The 14,942-nt window shown below is 44.4% G+C and overlaps 3 protein-coding genes across 5 annotated transcripts; 2 read left to right on the top strand and 1 right to left on the bottom strand.

The window, feature by feature from the left end:
- Positions 1–264: 264 nt before the first annotated feature.
- Positions 265–1,971, top strand: LOC103977986 (BAG family molecular chaperone regulator 1). Its single transcript, XM_009393675.3, has 4 exons — positions 265–733; positions 834–1,090; positions 1,194–1,340; positions 1,413–1,971. The coding sequence occupies exons 1-4, from the start codon at positions 508–510 to the stop codon at positions 1,740–1,742; spliced, it is 960 nt and encodes a 319-aa protein (XP_009391950.2). The 5' UTR covers positions 265–507; the 3' UTR covers positions 1,743–1,971.
- A 2,084-nt stretch (positions 1,972–4,055) lies between these two features.
- On the top strand, positions 4,056–6,291 carry LOC103977985 (U-box domain-containing protein 15). The gene has a single exon (XM_065144685.1). It carries the CDS (start codon positions 4,401–4,403, stop codon positions 6,099–6,101), a length of 1,701 nt encoding a protein of 566 aa, XP_065000757.1. The 5' UTR covers positions 4,056–4,400; the 3' UTR covers positions 6,102–6,291.
- A 2,848-nt stretch (positions 6,292–9,139) lies between these two features.
- LOC103977984 (serine/arginine-rich splicing factor RS41) lies at positions 9,140–14,038 on the bottom strand. 3 transcript variants are annotated; one of them, XM_018823471.2, is made up of 7 exons: positions 13,918–13,976; positions 13,654–13,762; positions 12,648–12,789; positions 11,176–11,288; positions 10,871–11,103; positions 9,433–9,702; positions 9,140–9,345 (listed from the first exon to the last, which is right to left on the bottom strand). In XM_018823471.2, the coding sequence occupies exons 3-7, from the start codon at positions 12,751–12,753 to the stop codon at positions 9,318–9,320; spliced, it is 750 nt and encodes a 249-aa protein (XP_018679016.2). In that variant the 5' UTR covers positions 12,754–12,789; positions 13,654–13,762; positions 13,918–13,976; the 3' UTR covers positions 9,140–9,317. The 3 variants fall into 3 exon arrangements, with proteins under 3 accessions (XP_018679016.2, XP_009391946.1, XP_064999655.1); XM_009393671.3 differs by lacking the exon at positions 13,654–13,762 and having other exon boundaries at positions 13,918–14,038; XM_065143583.1 differs by lacking the exons at positions 13,654–13,762; positions 13,918–13,976 and adding an exon at positions 11,497–11,829.
- Between the last annotated feature and the right edge of the window lie 904 nt (positions 14,039–14,942).

Below are 14,942 nucleotides of genomic sequence, written 5' to 3'. Positions count from 1 at the left end.
CGGCCGCAGCGGCTTGACTTGTGGGGGAAGCCTACAGCTGCCGCAGCAGCATTTCTTTTTGATTCTTATTCTTATTGCCTCGCCTACTTTTTCCCTTTGCCACCACCACCACCAGCCTCTCTCTCTCTCGATCACTGTGATGCTTTTGGTAAATGTTGTGGGGGAAGGAAGGAAGGAAGGTGAGAAGCTAAAAGAGGAGCCGCTTATTGTTTACTTACTTCTTGACTTCTTTACTATGTATGTGGGTATATATAGATTCGCTTCTGTCTCGGTTGTTCCCTTCCTTCCTCAACTATCCCCTCTCCTTACCCAAGCAAGCAAGAAACCTTTCGTCTCTTCCTCTAGAGTTAAGCTCACGCTTAATTGACTTCGACGGGGCATGTTCTCGATTGACTTCTTCCCTTTGCGGGTCTTGGAAGAAATCTAGCTTGGGGGGTGAAATCCAGTGGCGTGGCTTTGCTTGCTTCTCTTGTAGATCCTCTGGATTCCGAAGATCTAAGGAGGAAAATGCGGTCGAAGACAGGCGGCAGGACGGTGGCGTTCAGCCCCATAAAGGAGTCGCCGGCGGCTGCGGAGAAGGCCGCGGGGTGGGAAGTCAGGCCGTGCGGGATGCTCGTCCAGAAGCGCGGCGCCGACGCCGACGCCACGGCCGCTCCCGTGCCCACCATCCGCGTCAAGGTCAAGCACGGCTCCGTGTACCACGAGATCTACGTCAGCTCGCAGGCCACCTTCGGTAAGAACTCCGACTGATCCTTGGGCGTCGTTTTCATTTGTTCCACACCAAGATGGTCGGCGAATTGATCGAGTGGTTGTGCGGCGGCGGTGGCTCATAGGGGAGCTGAAGAAGGCGTTGTCTGCCAAGACGGGGCTGCACCCCTTGGACATGAAGCTGCTGTACAAGGACAAGGAGAGGGAGTCGACGGCGTTCCTCGACACCGCCGGCGTGAAGGACAAGTCCAAGGTGGTGTTGGAGGAAGACCCCACGGCGCAGGCGAAACGCCTGCTCGAGAGGCGCCAGACCGACAAGATGGAGAAGGCCACCAAGTCCATCGCCGCCATCAGCCTCGAGGTCGATCGTCTCGCCTCCAAGGTAATCTCCCACCCACCACCACAATAGGCCAGCCTTCCCTCGTCCTGGTCTCAAGAGCAATCTCTACATGATCGCTGCTCCGCGCGGGCATTGGCTGGATCAGGTGTCGGCGCTGGAGGCCATCGTGAACAGAGGTGGGAGGGTGGTGGAGCATGATGTGAACAATCTCATCGAGTCTTTGATGAACGAGCTGATCAAGTTGGACGCCGTCGTTGCCGACGGGGATGTGAAGCTGCAGAGGAGAATGCAGGTCAAATCCATCGTTCTCTTTGTTTGTTTGCTCATTTTGATTGGTTGCTGATTGATTCTGTGCTGAGAACAGATCAAGAGAGTGCAGAAGTATGTCGAAACCTTGGACGCGGTCAAGATCAAGAACGCGATGCCAAGAGCGAAGGTCCAACCTAGCAAAGAGCAGCCGCAGCAACATCCGACTCAGCCTCAGAATCAACAGCGACATCCAATTCAGCAGCAAAAGAGGGATTCGCAGCCAACACGGAGGCCCTATCAACAACAGAACCTTGAGCAGCCACAGGTGGTGGTGACGACGAAGTGGGAAACATTCGATTCCCTCCTGTTCGTGCCATCCACCTCCACGTCCACCGCGGCCGCCTCGTCCGCTCCACATGCAAGGTTCGACTGGGAGCCATTTTGAGTGTTCGACGAATTGCCTTGCGGCCAGGAGCATGTGTGATAGTGTCCAGTTGCCGTTTCCAGCTCTGATGAGATCCCTCCTGAAGACCACTTTTCTCGTGCTCTATTACTACTATTCTTTTTGTGTGTATATCCAGCCACTGTCTATCTACTCTTGCAAGGGGGTCTATCTAATTCAGCTCCATGAGAAATAAATGGGACTCATCACGAGCCCAGTTCCAAAGAAACAAGATTGAGATGGTAAATGATGTCAAGTGCGATCGAGATCCCTTTCTTCAACCATCAGTGTGTGCGCGCCTTTTTAGGGGAATGAGTTTCGCAACAAAGACCAATCATGGGCAGTGGGACTTGGCGAGGTTGAGGACCAATTCTGCTTCGATGTTAGTGGATCTCAGTGGGAGCTTACGATTCTTTTTGTTTCTTGTGCCTCCAATCACAAGTCGAGGCCAGTGAGACAGTGCGATCAAACACAGTTGCTGCTACCTTTGATGAACCACACGCAGGCTTCGCTGTGTTCGTGGTGGCTGCCGTGTGCTGGACTCCGATGGGGGCCTCGCCGTGCCCACATTCGTTGAGACTTGTCGGCGTGTAGTAGCTTGACATAATGCGTGAGTGGTTCGACCACCAATCTCCACGGCTGGATTGATTGCGAAGGACATGTGTTGGGTCATACCGAGAGTGCCGTGCGGAGCGAGAGCAGGTAATATGTCGTCGAATGCTTCAAATTAGACCATCGCCGGAAGGAATTTGGTATGCTCGAAATGCTGCTGTCTTGAATCGGATGACAGAATTAATGGTCTGCAGAATTCTATTTGTTGTGGTGGTATTGTTGTCCGGTTGTCCTTTTAGGTTCATTCACTCCGGGGTGGGGATTGTGCTTAAGTAGAAAGGTCAAATACCTACCTACCTGTATTTATGGCCTACCTAATACCCTTCTTCAGGTCATGGAAATGGTGGTCGGCAGCGTCAGCTGGTGGTGAGGTGAATGAATGTATTACGATGACACTATCGGTTGACCTAATTCTACCACCTACTTAAGTCACCTAAATAAACTGGGGTGGGAGACCTCATCTTTAGTTGGAGAGCAGCAACATTTGAAGCCAATCAGCAGGACCATTAATTGATGTGGTATTTTGAATTCTTGTGCCAATTGAATGGTAGATTTTGTAAAAACTATAAATAAAACTTTTAAATATTTTAAAGTTAACTAAGCATATAATTTTTTTACGGATCTACGGTGGTAAAAATTTCTATATAATCTACTCATGATAATTAGAGCTTATGATTTTGTTAATGTTATAATGATATTATGTGTTTCTCTAGTATTTATTTACCTATCACCTCTAGTCATATATATATATATATACGATTATTGAATTTGTATCGATCCGATTTAAGAGACGAAATAAATTTAAACATTCAAAACATAAATCAGATTTATATATTGAAAACGAAAAAAAATTGATCCACTAGAGCTAATAAAATTTTAGGAGTATTTTATCTAATTTTTTTATTATTGAAATTTTATCTAATGATATCTCCTAATTAATTTTTATCTTAAGATAACGAAAATATCTTTTTTTTAAGGTAAAATGTAAATTTGATCTTAAATCGCCATACGGGGATTTGAACTCCATCGGTCTCTTCCACGACACAGCCAATGCTTCAGCACGCGCATATCCACGCAGACGACGACGACGACGACGACACATCCTCCCTCGGCCAACCAAAGCTTCGGAGTTCGTTTTCTAGCGATCGTCGTCTTTTTCAGGTGTGCGATGCACCAACAGCTGCTGCTACAGCGCCCCGTCGGCAGAAACCTCGCCTACCGTCTACACAGCTCCAGATGTCGACACATCCACCGATCGCACCGTACCCCCCCGTCAGATGGGGGGGGTGGGGGGGGAGGGGGGAGAGGGGTAACGAGGCGGGATTAAACCTCCCCCGTTTCTTCCTTACCCCGTGGAGGTCCGGACGTCCCAACCCATACGAGGTGACATCCCCCTGTTCCTCTTGCTCTCTCTCGCCGTCCACCTCAAAGGCAGACGTCTGCCATCGATGATTCCGGTCGGGTTAGTCTGCCGCCGGACCAAGTCATTCCGGTTCGCTCCCGTGATGGCAGCGCTCTAAAGTCGACATCACCCTCGATTTAGCGGAGCAGTTTGGGAACTTTTCCGGCTTTATCGGGGCATTATAGTCATTCTATATTCGAATCGTCGCTTTCCCTGATGTCGACGTCGTCCAGGCCCACCGGGTCGAAAAGACCACATTGCCCCTCTCACTTACCTCAAAAGCAAGAACGACGCCACGCCGGCGCACGTGCGTTGGAGACAACTGCTGCGGCGAGGAATTACCGATTTCGGTGTCACTGTCGACGGCAGTGAGTGGACCGACTCGGCCCGGCCGGAAACCCGGTCCGGTGATTCATTCCTTGTCCACTTGTAGTGGTAGTAGGAGCTGCCTCTGTTGCTACCTCCTGTTGTTAGCTGATCCCCATCACCAAATCCCACTTTCTCCCCTGTTTTTAACGATAGCCGATGTCTTCGTCTTCCTTCCTCCATTTGGGAACAAAAGAAGAGGCATAGTCTCTCTCTCTCTCTCTCTCTCTCTCTCTCTCTCTCTTCGCTTGGATCAGTGGGATCGACAGCGTTTCCTAGCCATGGTGGAAGAGGCCGAGCCAGTCGCTGACTCCGGTGACAGTAGTACCGACGGATCCGCGGAGCACTGGCTCTCCCGCACCCTCCTGCTCGTCCCCATCGCCATTGAGAAGGCCAGGTCCGCCAAGGGCTTCGCTGGGCGGTGGAAATCTATCGCTGACAAGCTCCAGAGCCTGCCCCCCTGCCTCTCCGACCTCTCCAGCCACCCCTGCTTCGCCCGCCACGCCCTCTGCCGCGAGCTGCTCCAGTCCGTCGTCACCACCCTCTCCGAAGCCGTCGAATTGGCCGACCGATGCGGCTGCGATGGGGACGGGCGCTCCCTCGGCAAGCTCCGGATGCAGAGCGACCTCGATGCCCTGTCAGGCAAGCTCGACCTCAATCTCCGTGACTGCGGGCTTCTGGTCAAGACTGGCGTCCTAGGTGAGGCAGCGCTCCCTCCGGCCGGCGCCGCACGGCCCGGCGAGGCGGAGCTCGCCAGCTCGAATCTCGGCGAGCTGCTCGCCCGCCTTCAGTTCGGCCACTCCGAGGCGAAGCTGCGGGCCTTGGATGGGTTGTTGGAGGCCATGAGGGAGGACGAGAAGAGCGTGGTGGCGGCCTTGGGCCGAAGCAATGTCTCCGCCCTGATACTACTATTGACGACCACCTCGCCCATGGTCAGGGAGAAGGCCGCAACTGCGGTGTGCTTGCTCACTGAGTCAGGAAATTGCGAGAGTTTGCTGGTCTCCGAGGGAGTGCTGCCGTCGCTGATCCGGCTTCTGGAATCTGGGAGCTTGGTAGCCCGAGAAAAAGCGGTGATCTCGCTTCAGAGGCTGTCCATGTCCGCCAACACCGCCCGTTTGATCGCTCGCCATGGTGGAATTCGCCCTCTAATCGAAGTCTGTCTGATCGGGGACTCCATTTCTCAGTCAGCCGCTGCCGGTGCGCTGAACAACCTCTCTGCAGTGCCCGAATCCAGGCAGAGTCTCGTGGATGAGGGAGTCGTTCGTGTCATGATCAATCTGCTTGATCGCGGAATCGTGTTGGGATCGAAGGAGTATGCTGCTGAGTGTTTGCAGCACTTGACTTCCAGCAACGAGAGCCTAAGGGCATTGGTCGTGTCGGAGGGAGGAATTCGGAGCCTTCTGGCATACCTTGATGGACCATTACAACAGGAATCTGCAGTTTGTGCATTGAAAAATCTGGTAGGATCTGTTTCTATGGATAGTCTCCTCTCGCTTGGTCTGCTTCCTCGCCTGGTGAATGTGTTGAAAGATGGATCTTTGGGCGCGCAGCAGGCTGCTGCAGCTGCCATTTGTAAGATTTCCAGCTCGGTGGAGTCCAAGAGAATTGTTGGAGAGTTTGGTTGCTTACCCTTGCTGGTAAGGATGCTCGAGGCCAAGAGTAGCAGCGGAAGGGAGGCTGCCGCACAGGCGATTGCTAGCTTGATGACCCATCCACATAACGGTAGCGAAGTTAAGAAGGATGGGAAGAGCGTGCCAAATCTGGTTCAGTTGCTCGATCCCAGCCCTCAGAATACAGCGAAGAAGTATGCTGTGTCTTGCCTTCTAATTCTGTCGTCGAGCAAAAAATGCAAGAAAATGATGATTTCATATGGTGCAATTGGTTATCTCAAGAAGCTGTCAGATATGAATGTTCCCGGTTCGAAGAAGTTGCTCGAGCGATTGGAACAACGGAGGTTGCGGAACTTGTTCAGCAGGAAATAGATTGAAGTTCTCCCTGCTTTTGAACTTACGAGCTCCATGTCTCGCTGACTCCTTGAAACATAAACCAGTGAGAAAGGAGGATGTATACTCTAATCTAACTCTGGCCTTTTCAGAACTATATAAACTGCAATCCAGACTCAGCTATTTCTTGTAAATGTTCAAGAAGCTCATATTTCTCTTTGGTTTCTAATTATCCTGCATTGTTATTGTGTGAGTTGAAATTGTTCTCCTAATCTGTTTACCTGGTTTGGCTGCTCCAATAGAACATATATCCTTCTCTGTTTTCTCTGGCTAATTGACAGGTTTGTAATCAAACTGACCACCGGATCTGCATGTTATATGTGAACTCTACTCCTTCAAATTTATTTTTCTGAAGTGATAAATTGAGGTAAGAAAGGACTTCTAGTTCATCCATTACATGTTTGTTCCTTTTTGTTGTGAAGGATTTAACTTTTAGGCTATCCATGTCGCGGCGATGGGCTGCTATTGTAGGGAAACAGAAGATATAATTTGGTAAAGGTAACAAGTCTCCGTGTTGCCTGCCAGTACCTCAATGATTATGTATATTGAGGGAATCTTGGCTTGCCCACTCATTTACATCAGGTACATCTTCTATCATTTTCAACGGGTTAAAATAGTCAGTATTCTCTAATGTCTTCTAAAGATTAATCATGTCCATGGGGGTAACAATGATAGTCCTGTCATGCATTTATTCATTCATATGCTAGTTCATTGTGCAGCATGTTCCTGAAACTGGTCCCTCTTGGCTTATGTGAATCTCAATAGATCTTCTCCTTGTGCAGCACAGTAACTCTTCCTCTTTCATTTCTGGAAATTTATATATGTGATCTTATGATTTATTTTTGACATAGGTATGCTTCGCTCTTCAAGTTCCATTCATCTTTTGGCAGAGAGTAGCGTAAAACTAAAGAGTGTCAGAATTAGGCAAATTTCAATTGTTATCTGATCTTAAAAAACACACTACAATGTCTCTTTACCATAACTTTTTTGTGTCATTTGGGATGCCTGACTTTTTTTTGTTGAGACAAAATTTAATAGGATGGCTGGCTGCAATAATTTGCTGGCCTAAAGAAATTTACAACAACAAAACCCAAGTATCATCATAATTGTTGAAGATATATTTTTTGAGCCAGGCAGACTATTTCATTTTGACCCACTTCGTTTGGTACTAGAGAATTGATGGAAAAAAGGTCTCGACCTACTGCCTACTTGTAATCAACCACCATCTTTATGGTTTCTTTTATTGTGTATGCCAAGTGGATCTTCATCTCTTTGTCATGACACCGGTGCTTAGTTGAGCTGTTGAATTGATCTCATTTAACTAAGTAGGAACCAGAATACACTCAAGAACTTACTGATGAACTTGTTTGGTTTTGCAGCATGTGCCTTGAGGCTGACTAATCAATGAACTTCACATGATCCTTCATTTGTAAGTTGAAGGCCAGTATCCTTCCACTTCCCTTCTCTGCTAGTTGATGAGTACTTGTATTAGTTTGCATGTGCTATCATTCTTAAATGTTTTTGACCCCCCATCTTGTCCCAATGGCTTATGACAACATTAGTGAGGACAAACATAGGACCATCCCACCATCTCCCTTGGCTTTTGCAGAATCTACAATGCTGCCCGGCTACACAGTATTTTATTTTGTAGTAGGTGTTCTTCATGTTCATCCTTATGAGGAGGTTTACTTGTCTTGTCCTATATATATATATATATATATATATATATATATATATATATTTAGTGCACCGGTAAGTAATATATGTGTTATAGCTGAGGGCTTGTGAGAAGTTGGACACTGATGGTTCTTACCATTAGAATGAGGAATTTGGAAGAATCGATTTTCTGAAATGGACTGGTACTGGTGCTTATTTATGTGTAGACAGATTGCTTGCAAGGATAGAATATCCATCTTTTTCAGCTATAAAGGCGATCAAAGTTCCATATGGATGATGAAATCATTGTTGATATTCTCCTAAAAACCAAGGAGCCTCCATTGGATGTTATTAATAATATAACTAGATGTATTTTTGATCTGCTTACCACATTTTCTGATTTTTTTTTTTATTTCTCATACTTTTGGCCAGAAAAATCGTTGCTGGTTGACAAGGTATACTTATTCAACCAGATCTATTTTTCCGTGGATGGATCTGCTGTCGTCTTTTTGGAGTGTTGATGCTATAAGCACTGATTGTATTAGGACCTTAATTTAATAAATTGCCTTTATTTTGGGAAAAAAAAAAGAGAGAGAGAGAGAAAGAAATTGGGCGAACCTTGTTTGCTTCATGGATTCGAGGCTACGTCAAAAACAGTTCATGTTTGTAGAGCCATGCGAGCAGAACATCTAGCTTTTCCTTTTCCTTTCTTTAGGCGACTTGCTCCATCAAAGGACGTCTTTAAGCTGGAACGCTTTTGCAGATGTCCATGGTGGATGTCGATGGCTTGGTTTAGGACTGTTGATCGTGTTCTGCTACTACTCTCTCCTTCATGTTGAAGCCATTGATCTGGCCGAATATATTCTGTTCAGCGAATTCCTCGTGTCGAAGGAATCCAAACTCGAACAGCTCGGGACATGTGATGCTTGATTGGATTGGTGGGACGTACATGGCCACCCACATGCGATTTGTACCATCAACCTTCGCCCTGCAGTCTTTGAATGTTAAATGAGTTCGAGGCGTCGAGGGAAACAATTGTTTTTAGAGAAATCATCGATAAAGAATTAACAAAAGCGGAGAAAATTAGGAGATGATTGGGTTGGAGAAACGAAATATTACGATCCACACCTAATATTAACATCACACTGTTATGTAATTCAACTACTTGGAGGAATGCAGATTTGAACTTCTTGATGACGATCTATAGTTTACTATCTAGAATTCACCAAAAAATCGATGAAAATGTAAATTAAACAAAGTAGAGACCGCTAAAAAGTTATGTTTAGTCTAAGAAAGATCACAAATGCTGCATTAGAAAAACTAATGGACATGATGGGCACCTCAGAGTCTGATCTCAAAAAGAACACAAGTCAACCACCACCACTGATACTATCATTGCATACCAATAGTATCTCTAGAGCGGACATTGCAGTAGTCCAATAGTACTTGGCACACACTATTTTTCTAAATGCGATATTACAGCAATTGTTCAATAAGCACAAATTGTGCGGCAAACTTGCTCAGAACAAAGAATAGTCCTCATTGTTCTTCCTGCCTTGGAGATTGACTGCATAACAGATGAACAACTAATTAGCACAACATAACAGATGAGGGTCCAAGCAATACATGATGGCAATCTCTGAATGATACAAACCTGGGGTACCTCTCATACCCTGGACTTCCATCTCTTCCGTAATTAGGACTACCCCTTTGCTCGGGTTTGTTATATGGACTCGGACCACGCCCATAATCAGGACTGTCCCTCTCCCTGCCTCTGCCATATGGGCTTGGAGAACGCCGTGTGTCACGGCCTCTCCTTTCCAGGGATCTCTCCCTGCCTCTCCTGTCAGGGCTGTACCCATTTCTTTTGTCATCATCGTCACGAAGTGCATACTCCACCGAAATGACCCGATCCATTAATTTGCTACAAACTCAAGAGAAAGACAAGATGAATACAGAGCAAGGCACATTTTGAGTTATCCGTTTCATTGTGTTGCATGAAAATAACCACATGAATACATTAAGGTTATGTTGCTGTAACCTAAACATGAAGACAAGTGACACAAGCTTCCCGGTATCCTTATCGTCAGAGAAATCTGTTTGAAAAAATATACATATGCAAATTTTACATATTGTATGACAATCTAAAGAACTCCAACGTAGACTTTCTTGTAAAGCACCTCATAAGCTATGCGCTAAAACTATTGACAGATAATTGTCAGAGATCATCTCTAAGAAAAAAACTAAAAAATTTGCAAGGACCACAAGCCTCTCAACTACTAGGTTCATTCATGCAATCAGCTAAAAGCTACCAAGATGCATCACAATTCATCTACACAATGATAGAACCTCCAAGTTCATCTGAACCGAGGTGCTACTCAGTGCTCTTAGCAAATGTAAACATTTATTTAATGTATGGCCTGAAAACTAACTACTGGAAAAGATCAATACCAAAAAATTCCAGAACTCTTGAAAACTATTCCCATGCAACTAATAGTGCAAGCGTTGAAAGAAAGAAAAAATAAAAAGCAAGAACTCAGTGCAGAACACTCCTACCAATGTGGGTGTGTGGAAAGATTACTGTAGGCGACCTTACGTGTATATATATATATATATATATATATATAGAGAGAGAGAGAGAGAGAGAGAGAGAGAGAGGATATTTCTGTGACTTCAACCCAAAACACCTAAATCGCATAGGAGAAACATTCAGTTTCAACCTTATCATTGAAAGAAACAATAAAGAAGTTATTTCATACTTCAACTTAGAAATACCAGAGCAGGTGATCTGGGGCCAGCAAAAAATACGCTACAAAATTTCATCAACATCGTTGCTTCATTGGCAATGATGTGAAAACTAATCAAGATATAGTGAAGGATAATCAAAACCATCAAATGCCACGAGATACTCGTGTGGATCATTGAATCTCTGGTCTTATGAAAAGAAAACTGCTGGACAAACAACAAAGTCATGTGCATCATTATAAAGTTGATTCGCAGAAACAGCCAACCATATTGCAGGAAATGACTTTGTATATTGCTGACAATTCATGCTACACCAAAAGGCTGAACTTGGAAAAGAAAGAAAGCACCTCATATTTGTTGCCTCCAAAGCTTTAGTGGCATCCTCCTGCAACTCAAAGTGAATAAATGCAAAGTTTCTTCTGATCCTAACATTTGAGATTTTTCCATACGGTTCAAAGTGCCTCTCCAAGTCTCTCATTCTGGTATTGATTGGATCAAAGTTTATGACAAACAAAGTCTTTGTGGGCCTCATGTTAGAAGGAGACCTTCTTGAACTGGCAGATCTACCACCACGCTCTTGCTGTCATTAAGCTTAAAATAATATTAAACTAAAATAATAAGCCATAAGTAAAAAGCTTATGAAGTTATGTACCTTTGTCCACTCAACACGAAGCCGTCGCCCCTGTCTGCCAAACTCAGTTCTGTCAAGGGCCCGAATTGCATCCTCTGCATCTCTTTCATCATCCATGTAAATAAAAGCAAATCCTGCACATAATTAATTGTAAAACGAACAATAGTAAGCTTGCATAAAGAACTGTCTAAAAAATAAAGCTTAGTTTCACAAGCTCCTTGACGACAGCTACGAGTCTGGTTGGTCCAGTTAAACTCCACAAGCTACTCGGAAATAAGTAGAACATCCCGTTTCTGTCAAAGCTACAAATTTATTGACAGATGCAAAAAATCAAGAACAGACCTCATGTGCAGAAGTAGGGACTAATCGATGTCATGGTAGAATAAGGCAAAAGTGGGTCTCTTGTGATTGGCCAATGAGTGCCACCTTCGCCATCTATTCTCCAGCCTGGCAGTGAGAACGGCATGGAGAACATGAGCAGATTGGGAGGATGGGCAAGGTTCATGGAAAGTGAAAGGCAATGGTCTCGTGGGGAAATGTCAGGTGGACAGTGCCACAGAGTATGGTGGATCATATCAGCTCCTGGAGCTACACAAAGAGATGAGGCACGGACTCAGGCAGGAGAGGTGATGGCACCCCATCAGCAAGGAAGAAAATGGGTGCTCCAGAATATTCCTGCGCCAAAGAAATTGTTGAGTATGGGGGCTTACCTTAAGAGTAAAATATTCTCATTTGCTAAACTTATCCTGATTTCCAATTCTTCATAGAACTCAACCAAAGAACATCCATGGTGATGTTGTACCGTCTGGAAACTTTTGCACAACACATGAATATATGAGCTGATGCAGTTTAAACATGTCACCTTGAAAAAGAGAGGACTCTTCCGCTTGAGAAGTGGCATCGACAAAGGAATAAGCCACATATGCTCACATTTTATAACTCTGACATAATTTGGTGCACCTAACTCATCATCTATCGTAAGGCATTTATGTAGCCACCAAACTAATAATGAAATTAAATTATCGCATGAACATTAGCACAAGTGAACGATAGGTTGATATTAGAACTCATCTGCTACCTTGAATTAGTTTGTGGGGATGTGACATCACTTGTATAAGTAATTTTATATAAAGAACTCAATGTTCCAGTGCTTAGAAAAGGGGACAAACACCAAGCGACAAATAACAAAGAATGAAACAAGTTGTTGTCCTTTACTATCTGGGTCCAAACAGCATCAAGAGAATCAGCAAGTAGGCAGCTGCATGTCAATATAAAGGCAATACTGAAAGATGATACCATAGGAGAACAAACTTGCTTATGCAACTACACATCAATGTAAACCCCAAGGTGTTTATGCACAACTTCATGAAAAACTGTTTCCAACTTACAAAGCCAAATCATCCAATTAAAACAAGGACCTATACCACTAGCAAGGTATAGAGAATTATTCGACAATGGTGGGAGCAGCACCACCTAGTGATAGATGGACTTGCCTGATTTCATATCCACCCTGTCAACCTTCCCATATCTGCTGAAAAGCCGTTCCAATTCAGATTGGCGAGCATCATACTCGAAGTTCCCACAGAAAATCGGCCTCATTTTGTATGAACAAGTAAAAGCTAAATCCACACGTATCTGCAAGCAAGACATCATTAAATCATTTGGAACAGACTTCCGAAAGATAACAGGCATGAGACGACAGAATAATGTTGAAATGTAGAAGAACTAACAATAGCTAACAAGTGAGGAGTCCCCACAGTTGCACTATCACACAATACCACAGCGAAAACACTCAACAAAAATTAAAAACGAATACAACAATATGCACTACTGCTTGCACAATTGGATAAAAGACAAGCAGTGTTCGCAGTTCATGCAGTTGACACAAGTAGAGCTAAAGGAAAAAACAAGAGATGTTTCCTGTGAGGACATGCAAATAACTGGACTAACAGACAACTTATTGTCATAATTTCACTAGAAAAAGGGGACATGTCAAGACTTAAGAATGAATTAGATGCATCAAATCAAGTCTCCTCAAATGCTTTGGAAGAAAACACTGTTATATAAGTTATAGTTTACACTAATGTCACACAAAAGAGAAAGTCGAAGTTGTGCATCTAATACATCATTCCTTATAGTTATGCTTCAATAATCATTCCCCGGTCACTAATACACGATCCATCGAATGCTAAGTCCCAGAACCACTAACTCAGACAAATATATACCACGAGGAGAAATTGAACCTTGCCTTAGCACATGACCCAAACTTTAAGTACGGAAAAGCTAATTTGCTTGGAAAGGTAATCTGCCGAAGTCGACTATGTATTTATAACGCTAACCAAGGGATGGCACATCTTACTGAACCCAAAAGGAAAAACCATTTCCAAGTACGCATTTGATGTTACAGGCACTATCTGCGGTTCCATCAATCCGTTGTCAATCGATGCTTTAAGCGGAAGCAGAGCAAAAGGTTATGAAAAGGGAAGAAAACATAATAACCAGTTCGAATCCGTTGTTTCTACTGTTCTTCGTAACAGATCTGGCCCAGATCTGCCCTCCTATATCATAATTCCTACCACAAGAACACGATGATATGAAGAAACCAGATCTGGAATTGAAAAAAATTGATACGAGTTCAGATCACGGGGCAATTTCTTCGTCCATCATATAAAAACGATAAACAGAATGACAAAAATGAAGAGCGTCGTAGAATTTGGCATCGCGAATTGGAGATCTGGAAAGAGATTGGATCGGATCATTCACCTTCTCGCTTTGATGATCCGAGGGAGAAACCCTAAATCTCGATGCGTCGGCGGAAGAAAAGAAACGGGCCTTTGCTCTGCCCAAAGGCCAGTGGGATGCGTCTTTATATGGTCTTTGTGGGCGTTAGAGACACAGGAGACGGACGACCACAGAAGATATTTACGTATGCCAATTGCTAACTCCCACGTAGATAGACCACGATGACACCGCGGGGATCTGGAACCGGTCATTGAGGCCGCATTGGTAGACCGACGGCGTAATAATATAGCACATATTTAATGATTCGTAATATTATTTATGCATAGGGGCATAATATACGTACGAATAATAATAGGACATATTTAATTATTTGTAATATTATTTATGCAGAGGGGCATAATATACGTACAAATCCAATAATAAAGTAAACGTCAATTTCTCGCTTAGAATATTGCTGTTTACATTCGAAAGCTAATTACGTAGATAATGATGAAAGGAATTAACTGGCATGACATTGATATAGGACAAACGTTCGTGTTAGAACAGCTCCATCCAGTTTAATCCTTCTTCTCGTTCTAAACTCTGTGGTGACTCGATATCTGTGGCTTTTATTTCTTGATTTGTTTTAATAATTTTCATTGGAATTTCTCTTTCTTTGGCATGAAGCTGAGGTTTACTGGTGCTCGTGATAGGCATTATTCGGAGAGTATGGATGAAGAAGAAGAAGAAGAAGAAGAAGACATGTTTTTCTGCACGAAGGACGAAGTAATTACATGCTCAGATAAATCCCGTTGTCTTTGTCTCAGCACTTCTCTTCCTTTGGAAGGAAGCCAGCCTCTCCGCTCACAGCATTAGAGACTCGTACAATTTAATTGGCCATCGCCAAAAGGCTCAGATGCACTGAACGTGGGGGGAACGATGATGGAAGAAGACACCTTGATCCTTTTGCTGCCTCTCATCTCTCTTTCCTTCTCTCTCACAACCTCGTCGTGATCAAATCTCCACAGAGTTATCTCCTCCATCGGATCAGTCGTTCCTTCCCTTGA

The sequence above is a fragment of the Musa acuminata genome, chromosome BXJ3-3 (assembly GCF_036884655.1).
Source record: "Musa acuminata AAA Group cultivar baxijiao chromosome BXJ3-3, Cavendish_Baxijiao_AAA, whole genome shotgun sequence".
Classification (NCBI taxonomy): domain Eukaryota; kingdom Viridiplantae; phylum Streptophyta; class Magnoliopsida; order Zingiberales; family Musaceae; genus Musa; species Musa acuminata.
The sequence above is the reverse complement of the archived record's forward strand: the minus strand, read 5'-3'. Positions and strand labels throughout refer to the sequence as shown.